The 22,020-nt window shown below is 51.7% G+C and overlaps 1 protein-coding gene across 2 annotated transcripts in view; it reads left to right on the top strand.

Annotated features, from left to right (window-relative positions):
* Positions 1-22,020, top strand: part of ICOSLG (inducible T cell costimulator ligand) — a 31,019-nt gene that overhangs the window by 4,017 nt on the left and 4,982 nt on the right. Inside the window, exons 2-4 of one of the 2 annotated variants that reach the window (XM_077479472.1) lie at positions 18,311-18,342; positions 19,570-19,929; positions 20,039-20,308. In XM_077479472.1, the coding sequence (XP_077335598.1) occupies positions 18,311-18,342; positions 19,570-19,929; positions 20,039-20,308 (662 nt within the window). Of the gene's footprint in view, positions 1-17,864; positions 18,343-19,569; positions 19,930-20,038; positions 20,309-22,020 lie in introns of those variants that run through there. The other variant, XM_077479471.1, reaches the window with a different exon arrangement.

The raw sequence follows: 22,020 nt of genomic DNA, 5'->3' as shown, positions 1-22,020 counted from the left end.
CCACGGGGGACTCACTGACACCACGGGGGACACACTGACACCACGGAGGACACACTGACACCACGGAGGACTCACTGACACCACGGTGGACTCACTGACACCACGGGGGACTCACTGACACCACGGGGGACTCACTGACACCACGGGGGACTCACTGACACCACGGAGGACTCACTGACACCACGGGGGACTCACTGACACCACGGAGGACTCACTGACACCACGGGGGACTCACTGACACCACGGAGGACTCACTGACACCACGGTGGACTCACTGACACCACGGGGGACTCACTGACACCACGGAGGACTCACTGACACCACGGGGGACTCACTGACACCACGGAGGACTCACTGACACCACGGGGGACTCACTGACACCACGGGGGACTCACTGACACCACGGGGGACTCACTGACACCACGGGGGACACACTGACACCACGGGGGACTCACTGACACCACGGGGGACTCACTGACACCACGGGGGACTCACTGACACCACGGGGGACTCACTGACACCACGGAGGACTCACTGACACCACGGGGGACTCACTGACACCACGGGGGACTCACTGACACCACGGGGGACACACTGACACCACCCCTGTCACTGGGGGACTCACTGACACCACGGAGGACTCACTGACACCACGGGGGACTCACTGACACCACGGGGGACTCACTGACACCACGGGGGACACACTGACACCACCCCTGTCACTGGGGGACTCACTGACACCACGGGGGACTCACTGACACCACGGGGGACTCACTGACACCACGGGGGACTCACTGACACCACGGGGGACTCACTGACACCACGGAGGACTCACTGACACCACGGGGGACACACTGACACCACGGGGGACTCACTGACACCACGGGGGACTCACTGACACCACGGGGGACACACTGACACCACCCCTGTCACTGCAGACTGTACACAGATCACACATGGCTGACTGTATACATTACACGCCGTATACACATGACTGACTGCACACACCCTTCTCTGTATACACAGTCCCGGGGGGAGGGGGAGGGGGAGGGGAGGGGGATGTGTAGAATTGTGTGATGATTGTGGTGATATTGGATGATGATTGGATTGGTGTTATTCGTCTGATCTGGGAATTCAATTTTCTCGGAGGTTTTCTGGTCTGTGTGGACATCGAACGTTTCCCCTCCCCCCCCAGAAGAATCGCTGTGCGGTTATCAGACATTCGTTCCCAGTGACCCCCCCAGGCAGTGAGAACCGCAAATACCTCGCCCATCCCCCTGAGATTATAGAAGGGTTCAGGGACTTTCTCCTGCACTTTCTGTAGATTCAACAAACATGACGATCGATCACAAGGCCACGGCAACTGTGAGAACCCGACCACCGAAACCACGGAAGACACAACAGTGCGGGGGAGGGGAGGGATTGGCCGGGGACAAGGACAGCCAGCCGGGGAAAACTCGGGGAATTCCACCTAATCTCCGTATACAGGACTTCCCACCGATCGAGGAACAATCCCCCGCCTGTCCTCACCACAAGAGCTTACACTCTAATCCACCACCTGTCCTCACCACAAGAGCTTACACTCTAATCCACCGCCTGTCCTCTCCACAAGAGCTTACACTCTAATCCACCGCCTGTCCTCTCCACAAGAGCTTACACTCTAATCCACCGCCTGTCCTCTCCACAAGAGCTTACACTCTAATCCACCGCCTGTCCTCTCCACAAGAGCTTACACTCTAATCCACCACCTGTCCTCACCACAAGAGCTTACACTCTAATCCACCACCTGTCCTCACCACAAGAGCTTACACTCTAATCCACCGCCTGTCCTCTCCACAAGAGCTTACACTCTAATCCACCACCTGTCCTCACCACAAGAGCTTACACTCTAATCCACCACCTGTCCTCACCACAAGAGCTTACACTCTAATCCCCCGCCTGTCCTCACCACAAGAGCTTACACTCTAATCCACCACCTGTCCTCACCACAAGAGCTTACACTCTAATCCACCACCTGTCCTCACCACAAGAGCTTACACTCTAATCCACCGCCTGTCCTCTCCACAAGAGCTTACACTCTAATCCACCACCTGTCCTCACCACAAGAGTTTACACTCTAATCCCCCGCCTGTCCTCACCACAAGAGCTTACACTCTAATCCACCGCCTGTCCTCACCACAAGAGTTTACACTCTAATCCCCCGCCTGTCCTCACCACAAGAGCTTACACTCTAATCCACCACCTGTCCTCACCACAAGAGCTTACACTCTAATCCCCCGCCTGTCCTCACCACAAGAGCTTACACTCTAATCCACCACCTGTCCTCACCACAAGAGCTTACACTCTAATCCACCACCTGTCCTCACCACAAGAGCTTACACTCTAATCCACCGCCTGTCCTCTCCACAAGAGCTTACACTCTAATCCACCACCTGTCCTCACCACAAGAGCTTACACTCTAATCCACCACCTGTCCTCACCACAAGAGCTTACACTCTAATCCACCGCCTGTCCTCACCACAAGAGCTTACACTCTAATCCACCGCCTGTCCTCACCACAAGAGCTTACACTCTAATCCACCACCTGTCCTCACCACAAGAGCTTACACTCTAATCCACCACCTGTCCTCACCACAAGAGCTTACACTCTAATCCCCCGCCTGTCCTCACCACAAGAGCTTACACTCTAATCCACCACCTGTCCTCACCACAAGAGCTTACACTCTAATCCACCACCTGTCCTCACCACAAGAGCTTACACTCTAATCCACCGCCTGTCCTCTCCACAAGAGCTTACACTCTAATCCACCACCTGTCCTCACCACAAGAGTTTACACTCTAATCCCCCGCCTGTCCTCACCACAAGAGCTTACACTCTAATCCACCGCCTGTCCTCACCACAAGAGTTTACACTCTAATCCCCCGCCTGTCCTCACCACAAGAGCTTACACTCTAATCCACCACCTGTCCTCACCACAAGAGCTTACACTCTAATCCCCCGCCTGTCCTCACCACAAGAGCTTACACTCTAATCCACCACCTGTCCTCACCACAAGAGCTTACACTCTAATCCACCACCTGTCCTCACCACAAGAGCTTACACTCTAATCCACCGCCTGTCCTCTCCACAAGAGCTTACACTCTAATCCACCACCTGTCCTCACCACAAGAGTTTACACTCTAATCCCCCGCCTGTCCTCACCACAAGAGCTTACACTCTAATCCACCGCCTGTCCTCACCACAAGAGTTTACACTCTAATCCCCCGCCTGTCCTCACCACAAGAGCTTACACTCTAATCCACCGCCTGTCCTCTCCACAAGAGTTTACACTCTAATCCCCCGCCTGTCCTCTCCACAGGAACTTACACTCTAATCCCCCGCCTGTCCTCACCACAAGAGCTTACACTCTAATCCACCACCTGTCCTCACCACAAGAGCTTACACTCTAATCCACCACCTGTCCTCACCACAAGAGCTTACACTCTAATCCACCGCCTGTCCTCACCACAAGAGCTTACACTCTAATCCACCGCCTGTCCTCTCCACAAGAGCTTACACTCTAATCCACCACCTGTCCTCACCACAAGAGCTTACACTCTAATCCACCACCTGTCCTCACCACAAGAGCTTACACTCTAATCCACCGCCTGTCCTCACCACAAGAGCTTACACTCTAATCCACCACCTGTCCTCACCACAAGAGCTTACACTCTAATCCACCGCCTGTCCTCTCCACAAGAGCTTACACTCTAATCCACCGCCTGTCCTCTCCACAAGAGCTTACACTCTAATCCCCCACCTGTCCCCCTCCACTCACCACAAGAGCTTACACTCTAATCCCCCGCCTGTCCCCTCCACTCACCACAAGAGCTTACACTCTAATCCCCCACCTGTCCCCCTCCACTCACCACAAGAGCTTACACTCTAATCCCCCGCCTGTCCCCTCCACTCACCACAAGAGCTTACACTCTAATCCCCCACCTGTCCCCCTCCACTCACCACAAGAGCTTACACTCTAATCCCCCGCCTGTCCCCTCCACTCACCACAAGAGCTTACACTCTAATCCACCACCTGTCCCCTCCACAGGAGCTTACACTCTAATCCCCTGCCTGTCCCCTCCACTCACCACAAGAGCTTACACTCTAATCCTCCACCTGTCCTCTCCACTCACCACAAGAGCTTACACTCTAATCCACCACCTGTCCCCTCCACAGGAGCTTACACTCTAATCCCCTGCCTGTCCCCTCCACTCACCACAAGAGCTTACACTCTAATCCTCCACCTGTCCTCTCCACTCACCACAAGAGCTTACACTCTAATCCCCTGCCTGTCCCCTCCACTCACCACAAGAGCTTACACTCTAATCCACCGCCTGTCCTCACCACAAGAGCTTACACTCTAATCCCCCGCCTGTCCTCTCCACAAGAGCTTACACTCTAATCCCCCGCCTGTCCTCACCACAAGAGCTTACACTCTAATCCACCACCTGTCCTCACCACAAGAGCTTACACTCTAATCCACCACCTGTCCTCACCACAAGAGCTTACACTCTAATCCACCGCCTGTCCTCTCCACAAGAGCTTACACTCTAATCCACCGCCTGTCCTCTCCACAAGAGCTTACACTCTAATCCACCACCTGTCCTCTCCACTCACCACAAGAGCTTACACTCTAATCCCCCACCTGTCCCCTCCACAAGAGCTTACACTCTAATCCCCCGCCTGTCCCCTCCACTCACCACAAGAGCTTACACTCTAATCCCCCACCTGTCCCCCTCCACTCACCACAAGAGCTTACACTCTAATCCCCCGCCTGTCCCCTCCACTCACCACAAGAGCTTACACTCTAATCCCCCACCTGTCCCCCTCCACTCACCACAAGAGCTTACACTCTAATCCACCACCTGTCCCCTCCACAGGAGCTTACACTCTAATCCCCTGCCTGTCCTCTCCACAGGAGCTTACACTCTAATCCACCGCCTGTCCCCTCCACTCACCACAAGAGCTTACACTCTAATCCACCGCCTGTCCTCACCACAAGAGCTTACACTCTAATCCCCCGCCTGTCCTCACCACAAGAGCTTACACTCTAATCCCCTGCCTGTCCCCTCCACTCACCACAAGAGCTTACACTCTAATCCACCGCCTGTCCTCACCACAAGAGCTTACACTCTAATCCCCCGCCTGTCCTCTCCACAAGAGCTTACACTCTAATCCCCCGCCTGTCCCCTCCACTCACCACAAGAGTTTACACTCTAATCCACCGCCTGTCCTCACCACAAGAGCTTACACTCTAATCCACCGCCTGTCCTCTCCACAAGAGCTTACACTCTAATCCCCCCCCTGTCCTCTCCACTCACCACAAGAGCTTACACTCTAATCCCCCACCTGTCCTCACCACAAGAGCTTACACTCTAATCCACCACCTATCCTCTCCACTCACCACAAGAGCTTACACTCTAATCCACCACCTGTCCTCTCCACTCACCACAAGAGCTTACACTCTAATCCACCACCTGTCCTCTCCACTCACCACAAGAGCTTACACTCTAATCCACCACCTGTCCCCTCCACACACCACAAGAGCTTACACTCTAATCCACCGCCTATCCTCTCCACTCACCACAAGAGCTTACACTCTAATCCACCACCTGTCCTCTCCACTCACCACAAGAGTTTACACTCTAATCCACCGCCTGTCCTCTCCACTCACCACAAGAGCTTACACTCTAATCCACCGCCTGTCCTCTCCACTCACCACAAGAGCTTACACTCTAATCCACCGCCTGTCCTCTCCACAAGAGCTTACACTCTAATCCACCGCCTGTCCCCTCCACTCACCACAAGAGCTTACACTCTAATCCACCGCCTGTCCTCTCCACTCACCACAAGAGCTTACACTCTAATCCTCCACCTGTCCTCTCCACTCACCACAAGAGCTTACACTCTAATCCACCGCCTGTCCCCTCCACACACCACAAGAGCTTACACTCTAATCCACCGCCTGTCCTCACCACAAGAGCTTACACTCTAATCCCCCGCCTGTCCTCACCACAAGAGCTTACACTCTAATCCTCCGCCTGTCCCCTCCACTCACCACAAGAGCTTACACTCTAATCCACCACCTGTCCTCTCCACTCACCACAAGAGCTTACACTCTAATCCACCACCTGTCCTCTCCACTCACCACAAGAGCTTACACTCTAATCCACCACCTGTCCCCTCCACACACCACAAGAGCTTACACTCTAATCCACCGCCTGTCCTCACCACAAGAGCTTACACTCTAATCCCCCGCCTGTCCTCACCACAAGAGCTTACACTCTAATCCTCCGCCTGTCCCCTCCACTCACCACAAGAGCTTACACTCTAATCCACCACCTGTCCTCTCCACTCACCACAAGAGCTTACACTCTAATCCACCACCTGTCCTCTCCACTCACCACAAGAGTTTACACTCTAATCCACCGCCTGTCCTCTCCACTCACCACAAGAGCTTACACTCTAATCCACCGCCTGTCCCCTCCACTCACCACAAGAGCTTACACTCTAATCCACCGCCTGTCCTCTCCACAGGAGCTTACACTCTAATCCACCGCCTGTCCCCTCCACTCACCACAAGAGTTTACACTCTAATCCACCGCCTGTCCTCTCCACTCACCACAAGAGCTTACACTCTAATCCTCCACCTGTCCCCTCCACTCACCACAAGAGCTTACACTCTAATCCACCGCCTGTCCCCTCCACACACCACAAGAGCTTACACTCTAATCCACCACCTGTCCCCTCCACTCACCACAAGAGCTTACACTCTAATCCACCGCCTGTCCCCTCCACTCACCACAAGAGCTTACACTCTAATCCACCGCCTGTCCCCTCCACTCACCACAAGAGCTTACACTCTAATCCACCACCTGTCCTCTCCACAAACCACAAGAGCTTACACTCTAATCCACCGCCTGTCCCCTCCACTCACCACAAGAGCTTACACTCTAATCCACCGCCTGTCCCCTCCACTCACCACAAGAGCTTACACTCTAATCCACCGCCTGTCCTCTCCACAGGAGCTTACACTCTAATCCACCGCCTGTCCTCTCCACAGGAGCTTACACTCTAATCCACCGCCTGTCCCCTCCACTCACCACAAGAGCTTACACTCTAATCCACCGCCTGTCCTCTCCACTCACCACAAGAGCTTACACTCTAATCCTCCACCTGTCCTCTCCACTCACCACAAGAGCTTACACTCTAATCCACCGCCTGTCCCCTCCACTCACCACAAGAGCTTACACTCTAATCCCCCGCCTGTCCCCTCCACTCACCACAAGAGCTTACACTCTAATCCTCCACCTGTCCTCTCCACTCACCACAAGAGCTTACACTCTAATCCCCCGCCTGTCCCCTCCACTCACCACAAGAGCTTACACTCTAATCCTCCACCTGTCCTCTCCACTCACCACAAGAGCTTACACTCTAATCCACCGCCTGTCCTCTCCACTCACCACAAGAGCTTACACTCTAATCCACCGCCTGTCCTCTCCACTCACCACAAGAGCTTACACTCTAATCCACCGCCTGTCCTCTCCACTCACCACAAGAGCTTACACTCTAATCCACCACCTGTCCTCACCACAAGAGCTTACACTCTAATCCCCCGCCTGTCCTCTCCACACACCACAAGAGCTTACACTCTAATCCACCACCTGTCCTCTCCACTCACCACAAGAGCTTACACTCTAATCCCCCGCCTGTCCCCTCCACTCACCACAAGAGCTTACACTCTAATCCTCCACCTGTCCCCTCCACTCACCACAAGAGCTTACACTCTAATCCACCGCCTGTCCTCTCCACTCACCACAAGAGCTTACACTCTAATCCACCGCCTGTCCTCTCCACTCACCACAAGAGCTTACACTCTAATCCACCACCTGTCCTCTCCACTCACCACAAGAGCTTACACTCTAATCCACCACCTGTCCTCTCCACTCACCACAAGAGCTTACACTCTAATCCACCACCTGTCCTCTCCACTCACCACAAGAGCTTACACTCTAATCCACCACCTGTCCTCTCCACTCACCAAAAGAGCTTACACTCTAATCCTCCACCTGTCCTCTCCACTCACCACAAGAGCTTACACTCTAATCCACCGCCTGTCCTCTCCACTCACCACAAGAGCTTACACTCTAATCCACCGCCTGTCCTCTCCACTCACCACAAGAGCTTACACTCTAATCCACCGCCTGGGATATACAGCACACCCCTCCCGGGTACACAGCACCCATCCCCCTCCCAGCCGAGATCCTCTTTCTGTTCAAATTCCCACCCCAATTAAATCACTCCTTCTAGCACAATTGCTCTACCCCTCAAATTTCCCCTCCGAGTACACATCCTCTCCTAGTACAAGTCCCCCCTCCCAGTACAAGCCCCCCCCCTCCCAGTACAAAGCCCCCCTCCCAGTACAAGCCCCCCTCCCAGTACAAATCCCCCCTCCCAGTACAAGTCACCCCTCCCTGTACAAATCCCCCCTCCCAGTACAAGTCACCCCTCCCAGTACAAATCCCCCCTCCCAGTACAAATCCCCCCTCCCAGTACAAGTCACCCCTCCCAGTACAAATCCCCCCTCCCAGTACAAATCCCCCCTCCCAGTACAAGTCCCCCTCCCAGTACAAATCCCCCCTCCCAGTACAAATCCCCCCTCCCAGTATGAGAAATAGGGAAAAAGGGAGAAGCACCCACAATGTCACATCTGTATATATCAAGGGAAACAAAAAGGATACCAAATAGGTACCAACAGGTCGGAGTTTTAAGGCATGAAAACAAATGAGAAAGTAGCGAAAAAAAATAGTTTCCTAATGAAGAATACAAAGTATCATAACTGTGTTCAATATAGATAAAAAATCATATAAAATGATACATTTTGTACATTGAGCCCTTGTGTGTCGCGTCTACGCGTTTCGCAGCAAAGGCTTCCTCAGGACGCGGAAAAAGGTTCAGAGATGTAACAGGAAAGAGCAGAATAAATCTCACTGACTGAAATGAGATATAGTACAATTACAACACACACACACATATATATATATATGCATTGTATGTTACATGTAAAAAGCATGTGCTCAACTATCCAGAAAACCAAAAAATTGGTGAAAAATACCTTCAAATGGGCCCCGCCCCCCAGTCTGAGCATATGGGGAATCACACAGCACATGGCGCGTTCTGATGAATAATAGAGAGAGAGGGAAACGCGTTGGTAAATATTGTCTAACGTGTTGTTTTTATTTTTTATATATATAAAATACACGGACCGGCATTCAAACTACCCACCAATAAAATAGTTAGTATTTGCCCATATCCGGGGCAAAAAAAAGTCTCATTCCACATTGTGGCATCAACAGGAAGAGCCCATGAAGGGCGGATCCCCATCCAATTGGAGCTTCGGAGATTCAGTAACCGGTTCCCGACCAGCGCACGCCAATGTACATCGGCAGAATGGCACGGGCAGGCAAATTGGCTTACAGGTACGTTCATCTGTATTTGCCGCCCTGCCATCGCGTGCGCGCCGCCGGTCGGGACCCCCGTGAGTCCGGTCGGGGACAGGGACCTCATTGTCCAGTGGTGAGATGATTGGAGCTTTGTGACCTGGGGCATTATCCTGCTGGGAGGAGCCATCAGAAGATGGGGGACAACCCATCCCCCACACCATTACACCCCCAACACCAGCCTGAACCGGTGATATCCCACAACCAAATTCTGGCCCCACCATCTGAATGTCGGAGGTGAAATCCAGACTCATCAGACCAGGCAATGTTTCTCCAATCTTCTATTGTCCAATGTTGGTGATCCTGTGCTGATTGTAGCCTCAGTTTCCTGTTCTTAGCTGACAGGAGTGGCATCCGGTGTGGTCTTCTGCTGCTGTAGCCCATCTGCTTAAAGGTTGGATGTGCTGTGCTTTCAGAGATGGTATTCTGCATACCTCGGGTGTAACAAGTGGTTATGGGAGTTACTGTTGTCTTTCTATCATCTGGAACCAGTCTGCCTATTCTCCCAAAAATAGTCAGACCGGCCCGTCTGCCACCAACAACCATGCCACCTTCAAAGTCACAGAGATCCCCTTTCTTCCCCATTCTGAGGCTCGGTTTGAACTTCAGCAAGTCGTCTTCACCACATCTAGATGCCTAAATGCATTGAGGTGCTGCCATGTGATTGGCTGATGTACCTAATAAAGTGGCCAGTATGTGTACATTCTGTGTAAATTTTCAATAAAGAGATCCAGTTTGCACCTAAGCTAGTGTCGCCTAGTTCTTGGGTGCAAAATTCAGCTATAATACCCTGTGATAGTGAGAGACCCTGGTCCTGGTGAAAATGAGTGTAAAATGGACACAGGACTCTCAGAGAGGCAGTTTGAGAAGTTCCAGCAGAGGATTGGTGAGCAGAGAAAACGATGCTTTAAGTCTTGTCTGGATTAAGGCTGGAAAGTTGAAGACTTCAAGGAACATTGGGAGGGATGGAGTCTTCAGTCACGTGTCCGGGTTTTCCAGAAGTTCTGCAGGTTGTGTGTGTCCAGGTGCAGATCTGAGCATAGCTCAGGGGAGTTGGTGTGGGAGCAGTTAGGATGTATGATGTGGGAGTAGTTGGGAGGTATGGAGTTGGTGTGGGAGTAGTTGGGAGGTATGGCGTTGGTGTGGGAGCAGTTGGGGGTATGGTGTTGGTGTGGGAGCAGTTGGGAGGTATGGCGTTGGTGTGGGAGCAGTTGGGAGGTATGGCGTTGGTGTGGGAGCAGTTGGGAGGTATGGCGTTGGTGTGGGAGCAGTTGGGAGGTATGGTGTGGGAGTAGTTGGGAGGTATGGTGTTGGTGTGGGAGCAGTTGGGGGTATGGCGTTGGTGTGGGAGCAGTTGGGGGTATGGCGTTGGTGTGGGAGCAGTTGGGAGGTATGGCGTTGGTGTGGGAGCAGTTGGGTGGTATGGCGTTGGTGTGGGAGTAGTTGGGAGGTATGGTGTGGGAGTAGTTGGGAGGTATGGTGTGGGAGTAGTTGGGAGGTATGGAGTTGGTGTGGGAGCAGTTGGGGGTATGGTGTTGGTGTGGGAGTAGTTGGGAGGTATGGAGTTGGTGTGGGAGTAGTTGGGAGGTATGGCGTTGGTGTGGGAGCAGTTGGGAGGTATGGTGTTGGTGTGGGAGCAGTTGGGATGTATGGTGTTGGTGTGGGAGTAGTTGGGAGGTATGGCGTTGGTGTGGGAGCAGTTGGGGGTATGGTGTTGGTGTGGGAGCAGTTGGGAGGTATGGTGTTGGTGTGGGAGCAGTTGGGAGGTATGGCGTTGGTGTGGGAGCAGTTGGGAGGTATGGTGTTGGTGTGGGAGCAGTTGGGAGGTATGGTGTTGGTGTGGGAGCAGTTGGGAGGTATGGTGTTGGTGTGGGAGTAGTTGGGAGGTATGGCGTTGGTGTGGGAGCAGTTGGGGGTATGGTGTTGGTGTTTGAGCAGTTGGGAGGTATGGCGTTGGTGTGGGAGCAGTTGGGAGGTATGGCGTTGGTGTGGGAGCAGTTGGGAGGTATGGCGTTGGTGTGGGAGCAGTTGGGAGGTATGGCGTTGGTGTGGGAGCAGTTGGGAGGTATGGTGTGGGAGTAGTTGGGAGGTATGGTGTTGGTGTGGGAGCAGTTGGGGGTATGGCGTTGGTGTGGGAGCAGTTGGGGGTATGGCGTTGGTGTGGGAGCAGTTGGGAGGTATGGCGTTGGTGTGGGAGCAGTTGGGTGGTATGGCGTTGGTGTGGGAGTAGTTGGGAGGTATGGTGTGGGAGTAGTTGGGAGGTATGGAGTTGGTGTGGGAGCAGTTGGGGGTATGGTGTTGGTGTGGGAGCAGTTGGGGGTATGGTGTTGGTGTGGGAGCAGTTGGGAGGTATGGTGTTGGTGTGGGAGCAGTTGGGAGGTATGGCGTTGGTGTGGGAGCAGTTGGGAGGTATGGCGTTGGTGTGGGAGCAGTTGGGAGGTATGGCGTTGGTGTGGGAGCAGTTGGGAGGTATGGCGTTGGTGTGGGAGCAGTTGGGAGGTATGGCGTTGGTGTGGGAGCAGTTGGGAGGTATGGCGTTGGTGTGGGAGCAGTTGGGAGGTATGGCGTTGGTGTGGGAGCAGTTGGGAGGTATGGCGTTGGTGTGGGAGCAGTTGGGAGGTATGGTGTTGGTGTGGGAGCAGTTGGGAGGTATGGTGTGGGAGTAGTTGGGAGGTATGGAGTTGGTGTGGGAGCAGTTGGGGGTATGGTGTTGGTGTGGGAGCAGTCGGGAGGTACGGTGTTGGTGTGGGAGCAGTTGGGAGGTATGGTGTTGGTGTGGGAGCAGTTGGGTGGTATGGCGTTGGTGTGGGAGCAGTTGGGAGGTATGGCGTTGGTGTGGGAGCAGTTGGGAGGTATGGCGTTGGTGTGGGAGCAGTTGGAAGGTATGGCGTTGGTGTGGGAGCAGTTGGGAGGTATGGTGTGGGAGTAGTTGGGAGGTATGGAGTTGGTGTGGGAGCAGTTGGGGGTATGGTGTTGGTGTGGGAGCAGTTGGGAGGTATGGTGTTGGTGTGGGAGCAGTTGGGAGGTATGGCGTTGGTGTGGGAGCAGTTGGGAGGTATGGCGTTGGTGTGGGAGCAGTTGGGAGGTATGGAGTTGGTGTGGGAGCAGTTGGGAGGTATGGTGTTGGTGTGGGAGCAGTTGGGAGGTATGGAGTTGGTGTGGGAGCAGTTGGGAGGTATGGAGTTGGTGTGGGAGCAGTTGGGAGGTATGGTGTTGGTGTGGGAGCAGTCGGGAGGTATGGTGTTGGTGTGGGAGCAGTTGGGAGGTATGGAGTTGGTGTGGGAGCAGTTGGGAGGTATGGTGTTGGTGTGGGAGCAGTTGGGAGGTATGGAGTTGGTGTGGGAGCAGTTGGGAGGTATGGTGTTGGTGTGGGAGCAGTTGGGAGGTATGGTGTTGGTGTGGGAGCAGTTGGGAGGTATGGTGTTGGTGTGGGAGTAGTTGGGAGGTATGGAGTTGGTGTGGGAGCAGTTGGGAGGTATGGTGTTGGTGTGGGAGCAGTTGGGAGGTATGGAGTTGGTGTGGGAGCAGTTGGGAGGTATGGTGTTGGTGTGGGAGCAGTTGGGAGGTATGGAGTTGGTGTGGGAGCAGTTGGGAGGTATGGTGTTGGTGTGGGAGCAGTTGGGAGGTATGGTGTTGGTGTGGGAGCAGTCGGGAGGTATGGTGTTGGTGTGGGAGCAGTTGGGAGGTACGGTGTTGGTGTGGGAGCAGTTGGGAGGTATGGTGTTGGTGTGGGAGCAGTTGGGAGGTATGGTGTTGGTGTGGGAGCAGTTGGGAGGTATGGTGTTGGTGTGGGAGCAGTCGGGAGGTATGGTGTTGGTGTGGGAGCAGTTGGGAGGTATGGCGTTGGTGTGGGAGCAGTTGGGAGGTATGGAGTTGGTGTGGGAGCAGTTGGGAGGTATGGTGTTGGTGTGGGAGCAGTTGGGAGGTATGGTGTTGGTGAGGGAGCAGTTGGGAGGTATGGTGTTGGTGTGGGAGCAGTTGGGAGGTATGGCGTTGGTGTGGGAGCAGTTGGGGGGTATGGCGTTGATGTGGGAGGAGTTGGGAGGTATGGTGTTGGCGTGGGAGCAGTTGGGAGGTATGGTGTTGGTGTGGGAGCAGTCGGGAGGTATGGTGTTGGTGTGGGAGCAGTTGGGGGGCATGGTGTTGGTGTGGGAGCAGTTGGGAGGTATGGTGTTGGTGTGGGAGCAGTTGGGAGGTATGGTGTTGGTGAGGGAGCAGTTGGGAGGTATGGTGTTGGTGTGGGAGCAGTTGGGAGGTATGGCGTTGGTGTGGGAGCAGTTGGGGGGTATGGCGTTGGTGTGGGAGGAGTTGGGAGGTATGGTGTTGGTGTGGGAGCAGTTGGGGGGTATGGCGTTGGTGTGGGAGCAGTTGGGAGGTATGGCGTTGGTGTGGGAGCAGTTGGGAGGTATGGCGTTGATGTGGGAGGAGTTGGGAGGTATGGCGTTGATGTGGGAGGAGTTGGGAGGTATGGTGTTGGTGTGGGAGCAGTTGGGGGGTATGGCGTTGGTGTGGGAGCAGTTGGGAGGTATGGCGTTGATGTGGGAGGAGTTGGGAGGTATGGTGTTGGTGTGGGAGCAGTTGGGGGGTATGGCGTTGGTGTGGGAGCAGTTGGGAGGTATGGTGTTGGTGTGGGAGCAGTTGGGGGGTATGGTATTGGTGTGGGAGCAGTTGGGGGGTATGGTGTTGGTGTGGGAGCAGTTGGGAGGTACGGTGTTGGTGTGGGAGCAGTCGGGAGGTATGGTGTTGGTGTGGGAGCAGTTGGGGGGCATGGTGTTGGTGTGGGAGCAGTTGGGAGGTATGGTGTTGGTGTGGGAGCAGTTGGGGGGTAGGGTGTTGGTGTTGGAGCAGTTGCTGCAGCCAGGAGGGAGGTGTGCTACCATTTAAGAACCCAGGCATTATCCTTGGGACGGCAATCTATGTGGGAGAGGTTCCAGGTCAGTGGACTGAGAGAGTTGGGCCAGCTGAGAGAGTTGGGGAGACCATAGCTGAGACAACTGGAAGAGAGAGTCCTGGGGACTGTGAGTCCTGGAGGAGTGTGAAAGCCTGGAGTGTCAGGAGAGCCCCTCCCTAGAGGCCAGGAGTGGGTACTGCACAGCTTTGTACTGTGACCAAGGCTGAGTGAGCCTTGAGAGGAAGGTGGCTTGGCATTTTTGTTTGTGTTGTAATTTTTGGGAGAAGAACCCCTGTGTGGGTACCCCGTGCATGTATGAACTTTCATCTTTGTTACTTCCAATAAAAGTGGGCTACCACACCCTTAAACTGAAGTTTCTGTTGGCTGTGAACTCACTGAAGATGCATCTACCACTGAGCTAGATACCCCCCAATATCATAACCTGTTTCTTGGGCCCAGACTGGAGGAAGCTATATCTTGACAGAGGCACCCAAGCTGGGTGCTAGACAGTTCCTTCACACCTGTGGCTGCTTCTTGGCAAGTATGGCTTGGAGGGGGGCTTTATCGATTGGCTGAAAACCTTGTACAGAGGGGCTTCATGCTTGTGAATGGTTGGATCAGATGGCCCTTTCGGATTGGCTCAGATGTGCTTCAGGGGTGTCCTCTAAGCCCTCTGCTTTACACGTTCGCAATTGATGCCTTCATCCCGAGGTTAGAGAGCAGACCTTTTGTGCAGAGTGCCTTTGGACATTCCTAGTGAGCCTCCTCTGAGAGTCGTGGCCTATGCTGATGATGTGTCAGTTTTCATCTGTGGGACAGAGGAGGCTGAGGAGTTGGTCTCAGTTGATGGAGAAGTATGCTGAGGCATCTGGCTCAAAGATAAATCAGGAGAAGAGTGAGGTTTTCTGGATGGGAGAGGAGGGTGAAGGCTTTGAGCTACTGGATGCCTACTCAGGACTCTGGCAGGATATTCAAATTTGAGGCTTCAAATTTGGTCCCGACGATTACGGCCTTGCAAATTGGGAAAGCAGGCTACAAGATACCATTGCCAAGGTTGCCAGCTGGACGGATTAGAACTCTCTTACAACGAAAAGATTGACCTGATTAAATCTTATCTGATCCCGGTATTTCTATGTCAGCTTTGTCTTTGTTTTGCCAGTGTCTCTCAATGCGAAGATCTACAACTGTTTCTTCCAGCTGTTATGGAGGAACAAACCGAACCTCATTAAGAGGTCTGTAACCTACCTTCCCAGGCAGAGAGGTAGCCTAGGTATGGTCAACTCAGTGGTATTGTTTTCTCTGATGTTTTTGAATCACAATTTTATTAATATGCGGGCAGGGGAACCACCTGGGTGGGTTGGTATTTTCCAGTCCTGGTTTAGGCCTTTTCTGCAGAGCTGGGAGAATGATGGGCCAGTGAAACCCCTGAGAGTCGAATACGCTAAGCTCCCGACTTACCTTGCCCCCTGCCTGAAAATGCTTCCGCAGTGGCGAGTGACGGTGGAGGAAATGAAGTCTCTTCCTAGGAAGGCCCTGGAGAGGAGGGTTGTTGAATCTGCCTTTAGCGAGCCACTGGCCTTGAGGGATTGCCCAGGCCCTGTTATGAGAGAGGGTCTGCTCTGTGGAGAACTGTGGTTGTGCGAAGTGTGGTGGTGTAGAGGAGACGATGGGCCATTTCTTGCTTCAGTGCCCCTCAAGTTTAGAAGTCTATAAGCGGGTGGGTGGGGTTCTGGGCATCCCTTTTCTTCCCCACTTGAGTTACGCAGAGTGGTCATATGGGGCTTTTCAGACTCCCCTGGACTTTGATTTTAAGAATTTTTTTTTCTAGTTAGCTTAGTAGTCCGTTTCATCTCATGGAATGCACGGTGTCAGGTTTCCATTTAGTAAAAAAATCCTTCCTGTCGAGGTGGTGGCGGATGACATTCTGGGTGAGGTTGGGAAGATTCGGGGTCTTGAGGAGGACAGGTGGCGGCCGGGGGCCTGGACAAAGGTGTGGAAGGAATGTCAGGTTCCTGTTTGTCAGTCTCTGGGTGTACGGCTTTCTTTCTGTCCTTTCACATCCCCTAGATTTTTATATAAGATTGTATTTGTGAAAAAAGGCCGCATGCATGGGTTACATGTGTCATGGTTTCTTAGCCTGAGAGTGTTTTAGGTGGAGGTTATGGCTTTGTTCAGGTTGGTATATTTCGTTTTTCTTTATGTTTTTGCTATGCTGATATAAGCTAATTTTTGTTTATATTTTTTTATTTATTTTGTATATATGTAAATATGTTTTTATTAGGTATGTAAGATTTTTAATAAACAAAAATGTACTCTCTAATGTCCCCTCCCCCACAGTCACACACTATTATTATTATTATACATTTTTATAGCTCTGTCATATACCGCAGTGCTGTACAGAGATCACTGAGCCAAACACATCAGTCTCTGTACCGGAGGAGATTACATAGTGGTGAACGCTATGGTCAGACACATTTGTTGGGCCTCTTATCTCCTGAACAGACCGATGGGTGGCTATGGTCAGACACATTTGTTGGGCCTCTTATCTCCTGAACAGACTGATGGGTGGCTATGGTCAGACACATTTGTTGGGCCTCTTATCTCCTGAACAGACTGATGGGTGGCTATGGTCAGACACATTTGTTGGGCCTCTTATCTCCTGAACAGACCGATGGGTGACTATGGTCAGACACATTTGTTGGGCCTCTTATCTCCTGGACAGACCGATGGTTGGCTATGGTCAGACACGTTTGTTGGGCCTCTTATCTCCTGAACAGACCGATGGGTGGCTATGGTCAGACACATTTGTTGGGCCTCTTATCTCCTGGACAGACCGATGGGTGGCTATGGTCAGACACATTTGTTGGGCCTCTTATCTCCTGAACAGACCGATGGGTGGCTATGGTCAGGGACACATTTGTTGGGCCTCTTATCTCCTGAACAGACTGATGGGTGGCTATGGTCAGACACATTTGTTGGGCCTCTTATCTCCTGAACAGACCGATGGGTGGCTATGGTCAGACACATTTGTTGGGCCTCTTATCTCCTGAACAGACCGATGGGTGGCTATGGTCAGACACATTTGTTGGGCCTCTTATCTCCTGGACAGACCGATGGGTGGCTATGGTCAGACACATTTGTTGGGCCTCTTATCTCCTGGACAGACCGATGGGTGGCTATGGTCAGACACATTTGTTGGGCCTCTTATCTCCTGAACAGACCGATGGGTGGCTATGGTCAGACACATTTGTTGGGCCTCTTATCTCCTGGACAGACCGATGGGTGGCTATGGTCAGACACATTTGTTGGGCCTCTTAGCCACCCATCGGTCTGTTCAGGAGATAAGAGGCCCAACAAATGTGTCTGACCATAGCCACCCATCGGTCTGTTCAGGAGATATGGTCAGACACATTTGTTGGGCCTCTTATCTCTTGAACAGACCGATGGGTGTCACTTAGCCTGATGGGACACAGAATTCTCAGAAGGGAGAGGATTTGGGATTATTCCAAGTTAGGAGTAGGAAAGTCCCGGGAATTGCCGGCACACCAGGTTCAGGCTCCTTCACACCATGTCGGAGGAAGATACAAAAGAACCTTTGACCGGATATTTGTCACGGAGTCTCACTCTTTGGGTTTAGATGGACATCTCCTTTAATCCCCCTTATGGTGGGGGTTGGCGTAGCGGGGTCTTTGTGGTGAGGTGGGTTGTTCTGTGTTTTTGGGCAGAGGAAGGGTTGGGTTGGAAGAGTTATATACAGGGCGATGGGAATCACCGGTCACGTCACCTCCTATATATTTCTGAACGACCTGGATCACGCGTGACCACACACCGACCAATCGGATATGATGACAAATCTGACATTGCCTCTCTCTATCACAGGTGGATGCTTCTCGGAGTCTGTTGTCTGATAGGTAAGAAAAAGAGGACCTGTCTACATAGATATTGGCTCTGTATGAGGATTACAGGGTAGGTGTGGAGGTTATCGGTAGGGTTAGTGTTAGGATTACAAGGAGGGTTGGTGTTGGGGTTACAGAGGGATCAGTTTTAAGATTTCAGTGAGAGTTAGTGTTGGGGGTTACAAGGAGGGATAGTGTTGTAGTTGGGGGGGGGGGGGTGACTGTTGGGGTTACGGAAAGGGTTTGTATAATGTTACAAGGGGGGAGGGGTTATTGTTAGGGTTACAGGGTTGGTTAGTGTTGGGGATGTTACAGGGAGGGTCAGTGTTGGAGTTTTGGGAGGGTTAGTATTGGGGTTATAGAAAGGTTTGTTGTGATCTTACAGGGAGGGGTAGTGTTAGGGCTATGGAGCTGGTCAGTGTTAGGATTACAGGGAGAATTAGTGTTAGTGTTACAGGCAGGGTTGATTTTTGGGCTTACAGGGAGGGTCAGTGTTATTGTTACAGGATTAGTTAGTGTTAGGTTTACAAGCAGGGTCAGTGTTGAGGATGCAGGAAGGGTCCACTGGGAGGGTTGGGTTGTAGAGAGGGTTAGTGTTGGGGTTATGGGGAGGGTTCATCATAGTATTACTGGAAGGGGTAATATTAGTGTTGGGGTTATGGGGAGGGTTCATCATAGTATTACTGGAAGGGTTAATATTAATGTTGGGGTTATGGGGAGGGTTCATTATAGTATTACTGGAAGGGTTAATATTAATGTTGGGGTTATGGGGAGGGTTCATCATAGTATTACTGGAAGGGTTAATATTAATGTTGGGGTTATGGGGAGGGTTCATCATAGTATTACTGGAAGGGTTAATATTAATGTTGGGGTTATGGGGAGGGTTCATCATAGTATTACTGGAAGGGGTAATATTAGTGTATATTAGAGCTGACACCCCCCCCCCCCCCCATGAGTGGTGCTGTAATGATGAAGAACCAGGAGAGTTGAGGAAGCTCAGATCCACGGAGGAAATGAAGCAGGGAGATTCTTGCACTGGGGGTCCTCGGGTATGGCTTTCTCTCCAGCAATGAGAACAGTAATAAGCACAGCAGTGACATCACCACATCTGGTGGGGCTAGCAGTTGGAAGCAGCAAGAGGAAGGGGAGGAGAGATATTTTTGCCAGTAATTTGCACTATATGAGATCATTTTAATTTCACATTTTTGGTCTGATAAACATGTTTTTATCTGTCTTCTTTAGTAGTTTGGGGCTCTGGTGAGGCTCTGGAGGCAAGATTGAGAGGCTCGGTGACCTTACCTTGTGAGCTGCAGCAGCTGACGTGCCCCATACAGCACCTCCTGGTATACTGGCAGCGGAAATTGGATGGTAAAGATATACTGGTGGCTGGAGTAACTAATGAGAGCTCAAATACAAATGAACAGCATGGGGCATATCGAGGGCGAGCATCTCTAAATCTCACCAATCTGAGTAATGGGGATTTCACTCTTCACCTGTCACGCTTGTTGTCGAATGACAGTGGAATATACGACTGTTTTGTATTTTGTGGGGAAACAATCACTGTGGAACTGCTGAGGAACAGCACAGAGCTGCACGTGACAGGTAAGACACAACTAAGGCGCACATGTGGGGCAGCTGCCGCACCCATTACAGCTCCTAATCTACAATGTCATATTGGCTGCCACCTCTAACAAGGTTTCTGTGCCCACAGCAAACTACAGTATGCCAGTCATCACAAGTGCCCCACCAAGCGAGAGGAGCCCAGAGCTGAAACTCACTTGTACCACGCAAGGGGGGGCTCCGCAGCCAGACATCAGGTGGATAAACACCAGTGATGGGACACCAATACATGAGCGCCACATTCACAATTACATCGATCGGGACAAAGACTTTATTAATGTGACCAGTACAGTCACCATAAATGTCACCTCCGCCACCAACTTCTCCTGTGTCATCCTCACTGCAAGCGGGAACCTCTCCGGTGAGTTACCTAATGCGCTGTACACTGGAGGGAGCAACATTGACATATATGGAGGAGTTACATGGAGTAGTGGGCTGTGTAGGCCTAGAATAAGGATTTGGAGAGTAAAAGGAGGTGTTGTACAAGTAAGGGGAGGAGCTAGGGGAGTAATAGGAGGGGTTTAGGGTATAATGGCAATGGTTTGGGTAGTAATAAGAGGTGTTATGGGGTAAAGAGAGGAAGTTTTAGGAGGGAAGGGTTTTTAGAGTAATTTATATTATTATTTATGAAACAGAAATATATGACTAAATGGGATGAGTAAAATGGTTTATTATATGTATTTGTTGTGTATTATTATTATACACCATTTTTTTAAAAAGCACCAACAGTTTACGCAGTGCTTTACAATGTAGAGGGGAGACAACACAATTACAGTACAATACGGAAGGGACAGGAGGGCCCGGCTCGTAGAGCTTACATTCTAAAGGGAGGGGGTGGTGGTACAAAGGGTAGTAGCTGCGGGGGATAATTTAATGATGGTGGCTCTGGCACAGTTCTTAGGTGGGCGGGGGATAAGCTTCCCTGAATAAATGAGTTTTCAGGGATCTCCTAAGGGTGGACAGGTTAGGGGCTGATTGGACATACTGGGGCAGGAAGTTCCAGGCGATGGGAGAGGCTCTGAAGAAGTATTTACAGGCTTATTTGCGGTCCCCATATATTTGTCTAGTTTATATAGACTGTATGGTTTACATTCACATGTTTCCCAAGATGGAGTATACTTCAGTATTGATATACTGACCCACTGAAATATTTCCATGACTGGGGCATGTCTGGAATATTTATATATTGGGATACTCCTTCATATATGGGTGCATTTCTCTGGTGGTGCAATTCTCTCTTTGGGTGTTTCTGTGGTGGGGTATTTCTCTGGTGGGGTCTTTCTCTGGCTGGGTATGCCTCCGGCTTAGTATTTCTCCAGTGGGGTCTTTCCCAGGTTGGAAAATTCTCCTTCTGGGTATTTCTGCAGTGAAATTTTTCTCCAGTGGGATATGTCTCTGGTAGGATTTTTCTCTAGAGGAGTATTTCTCTGGTTGGGGATGTCTCCAGAGGGGTCTTTCTCCAGTTGGGCCTTTCTTCAGTGGAGTATTTCTCCAGTGGGATACTGGTTGGGGATGTCTCCAATTCGGTCTTTCTCTAATTTGGTTTTCCGCCAGTGAAGTATTTCTCCAGTGGGGTATTCTCTGGTTGGGTATTTCTCTAGTGGGGTCTTTCACTGGTGGGATATTTCTCCAGTGAGGTCTTTCTTTGGTTGTGTATTTCGTTGGTGGGGTATTTCTCTGGTTGGAAATTTCTATGGTTGGGTATTTCTGTAGTGGAATTGTTCTCTAGTGGGGTGTGTCTCTGGTTAAGTAATTGTATAGTGGGGTATTTCTCTAGTTGGTAGTTCTGCTGTTAGGTATTTCTCTATTGGGGTATTTCTCCAGTTGGGTATTTTTGTAGTTATGTATTTCTCTATTGGGTTGTTTATCCACTATTATTTTTCCAGTGGGGTGTTTTTCCAGTTGGGTATTTCTCTGGAGGGGTGCTTCTCCAGTTGGGTGTTTCTCTATTGCAGTGATTCTCAACCAGGGTTCCTCCAGAGGTTGCTAGGGGTTCCTCCAGAGGTTGCTAGGGGTTCATTCAGCATTGGGCCATTTCTGCCTCTTGGATAAGTTCCCACTCACACCATTGAT

This window comes from Lithobates pipiens, unplaced genomic scaffold, assembly GCF_037356315.1.
Source record: "Lithobates pipiens isolate NorthernLeopardFrog02 unplaced genomic scaffold, aLitPip1_a1.2 Scaffold_16, whole genome shotgun sequence".
Lineage (NCBI taxonomy): Eukaryota > Metazoa > Chordata > Amphibia > Anura > Ranidae > Lithobates > Lithobates pipiens.
This window is presented reverse-complemented; position numbering and strand designations above follow the sequence as displayed.